General features: G+C 44.4%; 2 protein-coding genes across 3 annotated transcripts; one reads left to right on the forward strand and one right to left on the reverse strand.

Moving 5' to 3' along the window:
• The first annotated feature begins 1,532 nt into the window (after positions 1–1,532).
• LOC115764286 (GTPase-activating protein pac-1-like) lies at positions 1,533–10,812 on the forward strand. The gene is made up of 11 exons (XM_030707217.1): positions 1,533–2,181; positions 2,254–2,549; positions 2,632–2,715; positions 3,245–3,659; positions 3,719–3,818; positions 3,880–3,978; positions 5,494–5,814; positions 5,876–6,808; positions 6,874–7,708; positions 7,770–9,284; positions 9,347–10,812. Exons 1-10 carry the CDS (start codon positions 1,685–1,687, stop codon positions 9,263–9,265), a joined length of 5,076 nt encoding a protein of 1,691 aa, XP_030563077.1. The 5' UTR covers positions 1,533–1,684; the 3' UTR covers positions 9,266–9,284; positions 9,347–10,812.
• An 873-nt stretch (positions 10,813–11,685) lies between these two features.
• Positions 11,686–13,352, reverse strand: LOC115764381 (glutathione S-transferase theta-1). 2 transcript variants are annotated; one of them, XM_030707343.1, is made up of 4 exons: positions 13,306–13,327; positions 13,009–13,164; positions 12,515–12,937; positions 11,686–12,456 (listed from the first exon to the last, which is right to left on the reverse strand). In XM_030707343.1, exons 2-4 carry the CDS (start codon positions 13,124–13,126, stop codon positions 12,311–12,313), a joined length of 687 nt encoding a protein of 228 aa, XP_030563203.1. In that variant the 5' UTR covers positions 13,127–13,164; positions 13,306–13,327; the 3' UTR covers positions 11,686–12,310. The 2 variants fall into 2 exon arrangements, with proteins under 2 accessions (XP_030563203.1, XP_030563202.1); XM_030707342.1 differs by having other exon boundaries at positions 11,687–12,456; positions 13,273–13,352.
• Positions 13,353–15,453: the final 2,101 nt, after the last annotated feature.

Genomic DNA, 15,453 nt, shown 5'->3' on the forward strand with positions numbered 1-15,453 from the left:
CTGTGAAATCCGAGGTAAATCATGAACTTATGAACACATTTGTGGGGCATGGCTAAGGGGAAAAGAAGTACAGGGTATCTACTCGTCGTGCACTCCCGACTAGAGCAGCCTAACTTTTTGATGTTGCTGCTATTATTGGACATGGCCTAGCGCACCTGTGGTCCGAGGCGACGACTGAAAGATCTCTATCTGATCCGTTGCAGTCTGAATGCTCGCGCACGGCAGCACAAAATTCTTAAACAAATACATTCGTTAATAAACAAACAACAATAAATAACACATTCACAATCCAAACAGTCATCGCAATCAGTGGCTGGGTGGCGGCGGGCCTTGCGGGCTGTGGAGTGGGGCAGCGTGGGGCGTGCCGCCCTCGCTGTTTACGCAAATTGCGCAGCTTACTCGTATTTGGCAACGGCGATGTCGTCGTCGTCTTTGTCGTGACCAGCGTATCCAAACAGCTGACAACGTCCAAGCGGACCTAGTCCACATGCCGCAGCAGAAGCAAACATTGACGTTGACGTTCGCGTTACCTTTGACGTCGACTTTAACGCTAACGGCACGCGCCAAAATCCCTCAGCTCCAGCGACTTTATTTCGTATGGCCATCAGGTGTTGTTACCTTACGCACACACACATGTATACATATTGAGTTAATATTTCAACATCTTCAGATAACTTGGCCCGTAGTATCCAGATGTGTATGCCAATTGATGTAATAAATTAAGAAAACAAAATGTTAACTTCTAATGATACAACTGCTTAATGTTCTATTACCTACGTGAACAGACTATAGAAGAAGCTGGTAACAAAATGAGGTACTTTAAAAGGAAAACCTAGCTTGTTGCCCTATGGTCTGGCATGGCATGTTTTTTTTCCACCCGTTTCACCTTGAACTTCACGTCTCAAATGAGCTTAAAATTGGTGAGTTTGAGACCGATCGTATGTTGAGCAAAAAAGTTGCATTCAACCTTTTTCCACTCACTTTCCACACTAGCGGGGGAATTAGCCATAAACCACTTCTTTGTGAGTATTTACATACAGTTCATCCTAGCTCTAATAAATAAGTTGTATATATATAGAGACATCGATGTATAGATATTGTGTGATTGTGATGGCTATCAATATGTTATTAGGTTAGGCATATTAACAGAATTGACAAAGATATTTTGATTATAGATAAGCGATTCAAATCATTTATATATCGCGAGCCGAGTGAAGCAGGTGGCGTCTTTTTTTATATCTCAGGCGATTTAAGTATTTCCCGAAAAAAACGGTGACATAAATCGAATGTGGGTGATTAAATCTATAAATATAATTCACAAGTAATGGATTCTTTGAAGTGCAGCTAATTAAACGCTTACGCAATGATAGCAGCCCCTTAGCTAACTGCAGCCCCCAAGGATCAGATTTCTTATGTAGCCAATAATGTGGTTGTCTTTGTCTTTAGTGTTTGTGCCTCTATAATAATAATAATTGTAATTGATTTGTTGTTCTTTTCTGTTTGCAGTGCCAATCAACCGCCAAATCTAACAGTATTAGCAAGCACAACACAACCAACCACGCCCACCGGCCGCCAAACCAAATCGGTAGGGGCCATAAGCCAAGCATTGTACGCAGTAAATGCAAGTGGCGTCGGCAGCAGCAACGGCAGCGGCAGTGGCAGCGGCGGTGAGAACAGCGACCTGATGATACGACTGCGCGAGTCAATCAAGCAGAAGGAGGAGTTCCTCAAATCGCCGCTACCCTCCGGTGTGCTATCCGCCTCCGCATCCAACGGCAACGCATCGCAGTCATCGCCACAAAATCAGCAACAGCAACAACAACCGGCGCAGCACTTTTTCCCATCACACACGCCACCAGGAGGCGGAGCTGTTGCACAGCGCGTGCGCCACCAAGTGCTGCACAAACAGCAACAACAACAGCAGCAGCAACAGCAACAACAACTACTGCACCACCACCAACACCACCTCCACCATCAGCAGCAGCAGCAGCAGCAGCAGGTTGTTCTTGGCTACGACATGTACAACAGCTACGCAAGCAGCAAGCTGGCGCCGCGTTCCATAGGTGCAATGCCGCCGCAGCAGCGACAGGTGGCTGTCGGCGTGGGCAGCAATAATGGCAAGTACGCTAAGGAGCTAGACTATTTTGAGACGCTGCAGGAGACGGGTGTTACCAACAAGGTGTAAGTGGATCCAAGCCGCATGACCTAATTGGCTGAGATTGTTTTGTTAATCCCTCTTATTCTCTCTAATAGATTTGAAAGTAAACTTGTCTCTCATATGTCGAAGGGTTTTGATCCGTTCAAGCCGTTGTCAATCAATACAAGCGCCGCCTCCGAATCGAGCAGCGCCTCGGTTGCGTTGGCGAAGAAGCAGAGCGTTCTTTACGAGTCACTCCAGCAGCATCCGTTGCATCAGATGCAATCCAAGTATCAACAAAGCAACACCGCCACCAGCAGTAGCAGCACAGTCGACGGACAGTCAACCAGCCGAATGGAGTTACATAAGGCAACACTTGCAAATGCAACCTTTGAGTCGGTGCCGACCAGCAGTAAGTATCCAATCCTAGCCCAAACACTTGCTCAAATCACCTAATCCTGAATGCAACAACACTTTTCTGTGGTCAATTTCAGAATTCAGCAACGTTCCGGAGCACCAGCAGGCCGCCAGTTCCTCGCACACGGTAGCCACTTTGGCGGACATTGCTGAGAGTAGCGGTAAGTGGCTCTTCTTGATGCTAAGTTGCTGAGATGATCAGTGATCTCTTTCAACCTAAAGTGATAGCCACAATTAACATATGAGTGAATAACGTATGAGTGAGTCGCTTGAACATTCGCAAGTTTCTAGGATACTTCTTATTCGCCAATAAATCTGTTTATACCCTGAGTCCATTGAAAATGTGCAAAGGTCTAATGTTTTTGTGTGCCTGCATGCAACAATCGGCAGGAGTTGTTGCCACGCTTATAAAGTAAATCGATCTAACTCCGAGACTACTAAAGACTACGTGTGCAGCTTCCAGCACGCGTCCGTCCGTGTGCATGTGTGTGTTATTGTGTATGCAAATGTGTGTAGAAGGAATCTTGAATAATTGGCACTCAGCTCAGAGCATCTGCTAGTGGGCACACTTGTTTTTTTTTCCCAGATAACGCAAAGTATACACTAATGAGCTACTTAGTTAGTATACCTTTTCGCGTGCTTTAGATTCTCTTGTGCTTTTTTAAAGAAAATCGAATTCACATTTTACAGCCGCTGCCATTGTGGAGGCCGCGTCCACGCCGGGCAACGTGGTGCGTCGCTATAAGCCGCTTTCCTCGAGCTCCTTTGACGAGGGTAAGCCGGTGCGACGCATCTCGTACTTGCGTGCCACCAACAATGAGACGGAGTATCATGCAGAGCCACCGGCGGATGGAGCTGCAGCCAGTACAACTGCCGCAGCTTCTGTCGTTGCGGCCGCAGCCGCTGCGGCTGCTGCGGCGGCCGCTGTCGAGCCACACAAGACCAAAGCACTGGTGGAGGAGCATCCAGACCCCACGTACGATGTAATCGCTGGCACCGGCGGTGGTCACGAGTTTATCGAAACGCCCAACGGCCTGGAGGATGTGCGTTTGTCCGCACATCATGGCAACCGGCGTGCCTCCATCAACAGCGATATGCGTAGCAGGTGAATAACAAACAAGCCAAAATCCACATCATATTCTAACTGACACCATTTGCACCTAGCATCCACATTGATGCGGAGCTTAATGGCAAGTATGTGCCCAACGAGCTGGAGGCCTTTGAGACGGAGATTGAGATCAAATCCTCGTGCATCAATGGCAAGGTAAGCAGTCAACTGCCCAAATTAATGATTCTTAATTAAGCCACACAATTCTGTTCCATAGCGCATGTCCGAGTATCGTTCGTGGCGTCAGGTTAAATTGGAAATCAAAGGAGATTTCCTACGCATCTACTCTGGACGCCATGCCAAGTCGGAGCATAATGTAAGTGCCGCCCTTTCAAGTAGCAATTACTGTCGTGTCCAATTTAATTTTAAGAGCTTCTTGCACTACGTCTTTAGTACCCGATAAAAACAGGACTTTTTTGGGACTGCCCGACATCGTAGAGGAACATGTTTTGATATTTCCTTATTTATTACAAGATATTTGATTCCTTATCTAAAATCGATTCCTCCTCTCCTTAAAGAGGAATGTCTTACACATCGAATGCGACTTCTTGGAAGCATAAAGTGGTTTGTCTGTTTCTTTGCAAATTAGACTCGGTTTTTAAGCCACCAACAGGAAATAGAGTCAGCAGCTTAGGTCCACAATATCATAGAGTAGCTGACATAAAAACGATCGATTAACATTAGTTGTTATTATTTTTCAATTACTTTTAATTTTTACCAATATCGGACTACTATATCATTTACCCCTGTCGGAAAAATCGCCCGATAAAAAATAAATAGTTTTCGTATGGATTCTGTTTTTCCAAATATTTTGAGCTTTTAATTATTCTCATAACATATTTGCCCTGGATGTATCAAATCGGTCTACTTTATATTATCATATGGTTTTCGATTAGTGTTTGAATATTTCTGCTTCGACTGTTGCAAACAATAGCTAAATCGGATCTTAAAAATAACTGAAAACAGTTGAACTATACAAAAAGTGGCTAAAAAACACAGCTAAAGTAACTTCTCTACAAAAAAAAACGAACAACTCATCCGATTTTGCATTTAAAGTTGACTTGTATTGGGTGCAAAATGGGGCTATGAATAATAAAAAAACAAAGAATGTGAAAAGGAAAGAAAATAAATACAAAAACAATAATAATCTGATTAAAATAATAATATCAATATTAATATTAATAATAGAAATAATAATAATAATATGAATAAATAGCCAGAAGTTCGGACAGCTAGAAAGCTAGAAATTGAAGACCTCTAAAAATAGCCAAAGTCAGCTAAAAAAATAGCTGCATTGGCAACACTGACTTCAGTCGCGCGGGCCGTCGAAGTTTGCTTCTCGCTTGTGTGTGTGTGTGTGTGGAGGGGGAGAGGGGGCAACGCACATAACAATGCACGAAGCAAATATCTTGCTGCTGCTTCGACTTGCGATTCCAACAAAACCAACCAAAAATTGGCGCTGTCGAAGCGCTGCACATTTCGTCAAGGATCGTTTTCCACCTTGGCCTTGGCTGCGACTTCCGGGAATTTGCAGCTAGAGGCAATAAAGCTTATTGGATGCTTTCCAACTAAAACGTAAGGTATTCAATCGCCGGCATGCCAAAGATAGCCGGGTGGATGGGGGTAGGGCTACCTCTACGCCAAACTTTCGGTATCTATTGCTCCGATACAGCGGAATTTCCTAAGGCGTAGTGGAAAGCTGAGCGATCCCCGGTATCCAAGCCAAGTATCCAAGAATATACTCATTGCCCAATCATTCACGCAGCTAAACTTGAATTGCGTCTATTCCTTGCTAGAAAAATACCAATTGAATATATATTCCATTTGGCAGGTGATAGAGCTTGATATTAGAAATTTTAAATTCTTCGACGAGTCGCTGGACAAAAAGAAGTACTTGATACGCATGCAGTCGAAGCCGAGCGCCAGCGTTGCCCATTTGGCTACATTGGGCAACGAGCTCAATTTGGATGATGCGCACGATAAGCTGACCTCGTCGGGCAGCAGCAGCGCCGCCGAGCCGCAAACGCCGGCATCATCGGCTCCGTCCTGCGGTCCCTACACCGAAATTCTATTCAAGACCAAGAGCAGCAACGAGATGAAGCGCCTCTTTGGGCTGCTACAGTGGAAGGATAGCTTGAACTATGATGACGTTGTAAGTGGTAGTCGAAAGCCCAAATTGGCCAATCCTTCAAGCCCCCATTTTTTTTTTCCAGGAGCAGCCTGCAGGCAAGCAGCTGGCGGAGCCACAAAAAACAGCCGCCACCTCCAGCTACCTGGATGATGTCGCAGGCGCAGATAGTTCGCCGGTAAGTTCGCATTCGGGCGGTGCCTTGGTGGAGGGTTCCGCTGTGGCTTCCATAGCTGCAGCTGCCACCACCAATGATGCGATATCGCCCGTGATGAAGCTACGCAAGCCCTCCTCCCACAAGAATGTGCCCGAAAAAGATCTCGGCTCGCCCAAGTCAAAGAACTGGAAAGATTTACTATTTCGACGTGGAGGTGGCAGTGGCGGCGGGGTTGCCCATGCTGATTTGGCCTCACCCTCGGGCTGTGGCAGCAGAACAGGCGGCTCCATTGGTCAGCCATTGCGCGCATGTCCCATGTCCAAAAGTAACGCCTATGTACCGCATCTGGTGGAGATCTGCACCAATATTGTGGAGACCAAAGGTCTGGGCGTGGTCGGTATTTATCGCATACCTGGCAACAAGGCGGCCATATCGGAGCTGTCCGAGCTGGTCAACACGAAGGAATTTTCGTTCGATAGCTGCGCCACCGATGTCCGATGGGAGGATGTCAATGTCGTTAGTAGCCTGCTTAAGCTATTTATACGCAGCCTGCCGGATGCCCTGATGCCGGCCAGTTTTTACATTAATTTCATTGAGGCGGACAAGAAGACGGGCATGGAGCGCATTGTGCTGCTCAAGGACATTGTCGAGTCCCTGCCGCGTCATCCGTACGAGACAATGAAGCATCTGATCAGGCATCTGTGCCGCGTCAGCGACAACTGCGAGGTGAATCGCATGGAACCCAAGAACCTGGCAATTATCTTTGGGCCATCTATAATACGCACACCCAACGACACGCTGGAAACGGCCGTAAAGGATATGAAGCATCAGTGTCGCATTGTCGAGCTGCTCGTCACACAGGTGGGTTCACAACAGCAGCATTCGGTCGACGCTTTTATCCATCGCTATCTTTAATCTGTTTACAGTACGAGTTCTTCTTTGAGGGCGGCAGTCTGCCGGATCTGGCGGATTTGACCGGCGGCGCGGCCGCGCCGAGTCCGGCCCAGCCGCAGCAGACGCAGGAGGACCAAACGAGCATGCTGCTGCACAACTTGTCCAAGATTGAGCGCATCACGGAACGGGAGACGCGCTCCTCGCGTTTCATTCCGCAGTTGCGAAGACGCACCCATGGTAAACGCAGCGCCGTCAGCTCGGACACGTACTCCGGCGAGAGTGTTCTGGTAAGCGGCAGTAGTCAAGCCCAGCACAATTCCCACTGCACCACAACTACCGACAACACCACCAATACCACCAAAACAACCAATACAACCAATACCACAACCACCATCCGCACCACCAACCAAAGACGAATGCAGCGCAAGTCTGTGCAGAGCATTTGCGATTTTGGCCTAATCCTGCCCGCTGTTCACTTTCAGTCGCTGGACTACGCCAAGGTGTCAGCGAGTAGCACGACCAGCACCAGCAGCAGCTCGACGCTGCATAGCAGCAAGACCAGCACCACCAGCAAGCTGCTCAGCTCGGCCATTAGCGGCGGCGGCGGCTCATCTTCCTTTACGACATCCTCCTCGACGAGCACAGCTAAGGCGGCCGCGGCAAGCACCAAAAAGCGCGGCACTGGTGGCTTCCTCTCCAGCTCTAGTTCGCGGAGCGCCCAGGCACGCAAGGCCAGCCTGGATGAGAAGGACTCGGCCAGCGTTGACTCAGCTGGCAGCGCTGGCAAGCATGAGCAGCAGCGGAGCAGCGTTGACATTTCCATACTGCTCACCGATGATGATTCGAGCAGCCGTCTAAGCGATACGGGTAAGTGCAAGCACTTGAAATACCCTGTAAGACCCACTAATTACCCACTGTCAATGGGCAGGCTCCATGTCGCTGACGACCATCACGGACACGCTGGACAGCAAGCTGCGGAATTTGCGCAGCGGCTCCGAATCGAACGATGAGAACGGTTCGCCCGAGTTTCCCAAAAATCGCCGGCACACACTTGGTCAGCCGTTGCACTTGCACTCCGAGAACATTCCCTATGCGGACGAGTCGCCAGAGCGACTGTTCCACAACTTTTGCCCACTGGACGCACCACACTCGTTGCTATTGAGCCGTTCCTGCACGGCCACCAATAGCATTGGCGAGGCCAAAGAGGACAAGCAGCAGCAACAGCTGCAGTTGCTGATGAAGCCAACGGTGGCTCCGCTGCCGGCCAGTTTGCTCAAGGCGGCGCACAAGCTGCAGCACTCGGCCACGGTGCCCATACACCAGGGCAGCGCAACGGCGCCGGCCAGTGGCGCTGCCACGCCCACCGCTGGCACCGGCTCAAGCAGCGCCTCAACGCCGCTGGCTGGCACGCCCAGCTCCCAGACGGCCAACACGATGCAGCGCAACTCGTACGGAAGCAAGAATCTGAGGTTCAGCAGCTCGCTGGCCTACGAGCGGGGCATTGGGGGCGCCGGCTCCGAAGATGACTCGGAGGGCTCCACCACCAGTGATCCGAAGGAGAAGCTCCTCATGGCCACACCCTCGCCATCGTTTTTTCTTGAACGCTACAATAAAAAGCGGCGCGATCATCGGCTCTTTCGCAGCGCCAGCTTCAACTGTCGCAACTACTCGACGCGACACATGAGCAGCAGCAATTCAAGCAATTCGGCAGCTGCTGCTGCCGCTGCCGCTGCCGCCGCCACCTGTTGCTCCCCGACATCGTCGTCATTAGCTTGGGCACATGCCGCTGCCGCGCTCACCAAGGACGAAAAGACTGACATGAATCTGACCAAAAAGCGGCAGATACAAAACAAACAGAATCGCTCAATCAAGCGCCGGCACACGGTGGGCGGCCCGCACGACTATGCCGCCAATAACGCTGGTGGAGGTGGCGGCGGCGCTGGCGGTGGCAATGGCACCGCCAGTCATGATCTGACCGCCATCAACTACAACCATCATAATCGGCATCATAAGCAGCAGCTCTTGAAATTGGGCAGCGCCGCCGGCGGGAGCAATGCTGGTGCAGCTGCTGAGACAACAACGACAACGACAACAACCACCACAGTGTTGCGTAGACTGGGCGCAACTGCAGCCAGTGCAAGTGCCAGTGTGAGCGGTGTCAATGCCGAGGCCAATGTTGCGTTGCCTGTTGTCGTCTCCGGTTCCAGTTCGGGCAACAATAACAACAACAACAACAATTCGCCGCTAAGCGATGGCAGCAATGGCAACAGCTCTGCCAGCGGCGGCGGCGGCGGTGTCGGCGGCAGCAACAGCAGCAGCAGCAGTTCCTCAAGCCACAGCAGCAGTGGCGGCGGCGCTGCCGGCGGTGACCAAGTCTTGGAAGTGGGCATACGCATCAAGAACATGAACAGGGCGCGTTTCTAGATGTGCAGAAGCGGAGCAGGTGCGTCTCCAAATGAGTTAAATTTCGAGCTAATTTCAAGCTAATTTGTGTCTCGCTTCCAGCTAAAATGAAATGAAAAGCTCAGAAAGGAACAGAGAGAGGGAGCGAGAGAGCGAGAGAACGAGAGAACGAGAGAAGGAGGCAGCACGAAAGTGTGAGAGCATATATTGGAAAACATTAGTATTAAAAGCGAAGCATATAAAACACATGCAAAAGTATTTTAAAGGAAATTGTGGCTGAAGCACACACAAATAAAAAAAACAGACACACACAACCCATCCAAAACAAACCTAGCGACACACATACACACACACATACACATCGAGGGAACAATGGAAAAGCAAAAGTAACGATAGGGACAGCGCGTCTTACAGAGAAAGATATATATTTATATATATATTTATATACATACAAAACTATTTTGTAAAACGTATACAAACAGTACGGAATATGCTTAACCATATACATACATACATATATTTGTAAAATAATCATACACAGACACACACAACACACCCACAGAGAGACATACACACACATATACAAACATATTTATACACTCATACATATGTGCGTATATGCACGGATATGTTAAGCTTAACATGGCCAACATTTGACAGCCATATATAAAAATACATAGTACATACATACATACAAAACTATATGCATATATATATATATTTGCATATATTTACACGTAATCCAAACAATGTCGCCTGCCTAGAGCAGACACACAATTTAAAAGAGATAGAGACAGAAAGTGAAAGTGAAAGAGAGAGTGAGAGTGAGAGAGAGAGAGTTGGCAACGTCTTGTGGCAGGCAGTCGCTTTGTATGCATCTGCAACGTATTTCGACTGTATGCATGTAGTTTGTTGTTTTTTGTTTTTTTCATTGTTTGTACCTGTACCTGTCCATGCCTATGGGTAGCTTCTAGTGCGTAGATGCAACACTTTTTGGTGCCTTAATTGCTTTGCTTTAAAAATTGTTAGTGACATGATTTAGGGAACACTGCCCGAGGGCCCAGCTGGCCGCATCGGTGCTCAATTGCCAATTGGCAGCCAGTATATGTACGCTATATATTTATGTGTGTACATATATATGCGTTTGGTGCTCACGTGTCATTAGTTTAAGAGTCGGCCATACTTCGTCATATGTTAGCCGTTAGTTAAGCCCAACATCAGTGGGCCTAACTGAGCCGGGCTCAATGCAGCTGCCTGTTTGGCCATCAGAAGTACGCAGTCGTTGGTGAGTGGCAGGCGACAAAAAACCGGGTGCACATAGGCAGAATACGCAACAATTTAAACATTTCTTTCATATAATCCTTATGACAAACAAACAAATTACTAAAATTATATACACATACATATATTTCAAGAATTCAGCAATTAGTATGAATAGAGCATTACGTATACATTTTAATGTATGTCGAATATTAAAATGTTATCGTAGAAGACGTTTGGTATTAGGTCAAAACGCATACAAGTATCCAATATAATAAAAATATACACACACACACACACACACACACACACACACACACACACACACACACACACACACACACACACACACACACACACACACACATACACACATATAAACACATACACAAGTTTACACACACACATATTTTTTGTATTATTTTAAGTTGAATTCAACGCAACAAAATATACATGCATATATAATAATTAAGTGAATGTAGTCTAGAGTTGTATGTAGTTTTATATATACACACGCACACATACATGCACATATGTGTATATATTTAGAAATATAACTAAATATTTACATATTTACATAAATATATCCATATTGTATAGTTTTTTTTTTTTTTTTTTTTTTTTTTTTTTTTTTTTGTATATACCATTTATCTTTTATTTTACTTGATTTGATTCTGATTTCTGAATTCTGATTTTTTTTCAACATACAATTTGAAAAAAAAAAATATATATATATATATACATTTACATATATATTTTTTTTGTAACCGTACTTTTATTTATATATATTATGTTTTGTTATCGCAAAAACTGAAAGAAAAAAATTGTTGCAAAATGTTAGAAATCCAAGCGCGTAACGTTGCTATATATATTATATTATATATTATTAAAATTTTTTATTAGTTTTAGGTAGTTATTTTTTAAAATTGTATTTTTTTTTTAAATAAATGTGAAATTATAAAAGCAACAATGACGACACAATAAAAAAAAAAACATCATAGGAGTACTTATAAAGCTAATTAATCACTTATGAACTTTTCATATAGCTTAAAATCGGGATATAACAATTAATCTGCAATTATTTGAGTGAAAGATTATATATATATATATATATATATATATATATATATATATATATCTAACCTCTTATTCGCTTAATGTTGTGCTTATACCAGGGCTGCAAAAACAAAATATGGCTGGCTCGGTTCATGGTTCAACCACCACCCACCACCCACCCACCATCCACACCCTTACTTCAGGGTCGAGTCGTAAACCCAGGATTTGATACAAACCTTGTAAAAACATATTGTTATATTCCAAATTTGTATAATAAAATATAATTTACAATTTGCAACTTGTTTTATGCAAAACGCAGGCAATATTTGATTTCTACCCAAAATTGACATTTATCTAATATGGGGTTAGGTAAATGCAACGGCTCTGGGTCTTCTTCAAATATTGTTAAGCTTGAAACAAATTGTTCTTTAAAGAATGTTGTTTGATTCAGGTTGACTACATTTTGGAATACAGTTTTGATTAAAGCTCAGTTTGTAGTGTAAATATATTGAAATTCAGCTCGTAACTGGGTTTCAATCTTCCGGTTTCAAACATTTTTGAAGTAAGGAATTTAAATTGACGGCTTCATTAGATCTTTATGTTTTCTATATATATGCTTTATAAGACCCAATCGGAACGCTTAATATATATTTAAGATCTATAAATACTTAATCACTGACGTGTTAACATAAAAATGCAAGTACACAGATATTTACAGAAACTATTACATCGTCTGCTTTATGGATTGCCTTAGAGCTTGGCTTGTGGGCCCGTGCCCGATATCTTGTACACGAACGAGTGAGCGACATCGTAATGCGGATTGCAGCTGTGCCGCACGCGCTTCAGCCAGGCGCGAATCTTGGGATACTTGATGCGCACATCATAATCGGCCATGCCTATGGAGAGGATTGGAAGTGAGCAATCCAAATATATAAGATTAGACAAGTGACTTACGTGTCTGTTCAATTTCGCAGGCTGCGAATATGTCAGCAACGGTGAGCGCTGGTCCGGTGAGGAACTCACTCTTGGCCAGCCACACCTCCTCAATAATGTCCAGATTACGCTCCATGTGCATGCGCAGCGTCTCAATCTTCGCCTCTGTGGGTGTACGTCCCGTCAGCAGCGGCTCTAGCCAGATGGTGCGAAAGTACAGGGCGCAAGTGACGCGCAGCGTTATATGCTGCCATTCGAGGAACTCATCAACGCGCGCCTGATCTACAAAATACTTGGGATACAGCTGCTCCGGTATCTTGCCCTTGGCGCTAAGGTAACGCAAAATGGCCACGCTCTCCGCCAGCTTGTAGCCGTTGTCATTGATGCAGGGTACACGCTGGAAGCGATTGATATTCTGCTTGAACTCTTCTGTCAGATGCTCGCCTGCCATGTGCAAAGTCCCATTATAAAAGAAATTCATTCCATTTAAAAGATAAGTATGAACGAGCACCCACCATTACGCAGCGCCACGATGCAATCCTCAAACTGCATGCCACTCAGCCGGAAGATGATGAACAGCGCCCGCGACGGCTGCGACATCAGATCGTAATAGAAGCGCAGCGGAGAAGACATCGTCTTGCTTTCCAGCTTTGTTACCTTGCGTTTTGCAACTGTAAATATATTTGGCTATATAAACAACAATTCCAAGTAACAGCTGATCAGCTGAGCCCACCGCCCCACACACAGCCGGTTCAAAGATCACCTTGCGTGCTACGCACCTTTGATCGCAGATCCAACAACAAACAACCTACCGAGACGCAAAGCAAGAGCGACCTGTTAGCTACGAGCACATCTGACAACTGCTTAGCACTCGCGAGCACGCATTCAACGAAAGCACAAAAGCTTTCGCTCGGAGAGCGTTCGCGAAGCTTGCGAATGTGCACTTAAAAAAAAAAAATTTGCTTGTAGTTGCAAGCTCTGTGCGAATTTACCAATAATCTCTCTTGCTCTCTGAGTGTAGAGTATTTTACGGCTTGTGCACTTTGTTAAAGCTCGCCTTATGCCTGTGTATGTGTAGGCATATAACGGTCTTAGCTCAAGCTTTAAACTTTGCTTTTTACGCCCCCGCTCGCTACTGCAAATCGAATAAGATTTAATATCTTGTAAGTTTGCCTCAAAGCTATGCAAAATTGTGTACTAATCAAAGATTTTTATTGTTTGTGTTTTTTTTTCAATTTGTTTTGAGCTTTCGGTATATCTGGAATCAGGCTATTGGTTTACTCTTCGATTTAGGATTTGTAAAAAAAAAAAACTTCGAGAAAATAACTAAAAACTTTAAAGCTGAAATTTTCAAGGATTTATTGCATACATATGTATATTATAGTATGTGGCTAGTCAAAAAGGAAATATATGATGATTTCTAGAGACTCTTGAAATGGTTTCGATAAGTTGGAAACTTTGAGAAGAAAACTTTATAATTGAAAATGTTTGTTGATATAATTATATATATATTTTTTTTTGTTTCAAGGTGCTTTAACTGAATTTCATTGATAAATCATATCTGAATTAAACTTCCAGCACACAATCTGAGAGTGTGCCTTGGCCACGTTTTGAAAGATAGAGGCAGTCATGCCATACGGATTTTTTTATCATAGCTGATTGGTTATATACGTAATCTTTTATGTGTTCACGGCAACTAATCAAATTTGAATAATCTTCAAGTGATATAACTTACTCTGAACGCTACTTCCTTTATTGAATGGAATATTTGGCGGATCCTCATTGTTGCAGAGACCTAGTAAACCGGCCAAGTCCGACGACATGTTATGAATGAGCTAAGAACTGGAAACTCTTTGTATCGATTGCAGCTGCACACTTTTATACACGATGCCCGGCGATCCATTGATACGAAATGCGAATCTGAGACAAATAAACAATAACAAAAGAATATAGTATACAACTACATAAGTGGGTATATGGGGAGCTACCAGGCAAGATAACGCGAAAAACAGTTACGGCTTGGGCGTTGGCAACCCGTGCTGGCTTACGTATGTTTGTATTATGACTAAATATAAACCTTCTGCTTATCGTATTAGAAGTAGTTGCATTCGATTATATGAGCAGCATATGAGGATGTATGTGCTCAGATTCGAAATTTATTATTGCTTGGCGCTGGATCAACTGATGGATTAGTATATAGTATATATATTCCTAAGCTGATTAAAAAGATTAACTTTTACGATTTATGGCCAAAAGCAAATAGTTTAATACTATTTAATAACAGACAGAAGGACCCATCTTTGAGCCCATAATTTACATACATTTGGACGTATCTAAAGGCCATTCGTGCTCGTGATCTGTAATAACTATAATATCGATAACTTTCCAATGCTTTAAATATCAAGAAGTTACGATTTCCAACCTACATTTTTTCAACAAATATCAAGAGATTAACGCTGGATAAGTTAAGATCAAATGTATGCTAGCGCTATTCGGAACTGACTACAGGGTATGTTCTAGTCAAGCAATTTCCTACAGCCCACATTTGGTTTGCTTAACTATTTGGTGTCAAGTATCTGTGAACGGCAACTTAAGTAAATCAAACGTGGCTGTTCCAAATGATAGACCATTTGTAAACACATAATCTATCAATCGATTGATAGATACGTATTTTTATAATGTGTACAGAAGAATATATAGAAACTCTATTAAAATATTTGTTAGTTGTAAACGATAGGCCCGACGTTAAATTCGCAAAGATTTTTGTCATGTTCTCAATACCAAGATTTGTTGCATTTATCCTAATCCTAAATCCTAAAATATTTGTTAATTAGTCGATCAGCTCTTGGAGGCCTCCCCTCAAGCGCATTTATTTTAATCACGAATTTTGTCAGCAATCGGGCATAAGTGGCCATGGTAACTTACCGCTGCGCAGCAAATTAAAGAAAAATCGTCTTTGC

The sequence above is a fragment of the Drosophila novamexicana genome, unplaced genomic scaffold, assembly GCF_003285875.2.
Source record: "Drosophila novamexicana strain 15010-1031.04,08,12 unplaced genomic scaffold, DnovRS2.1 tig00000820-arrow-pilon, whole genome shotgun sequence".
Classification (NCBI taxonomy): Eukaryota; Metazoa; Arthropoda; class Insecta; order Diptera; family Drosophilidae; genus Drosophila; species Drosophila novamexicana.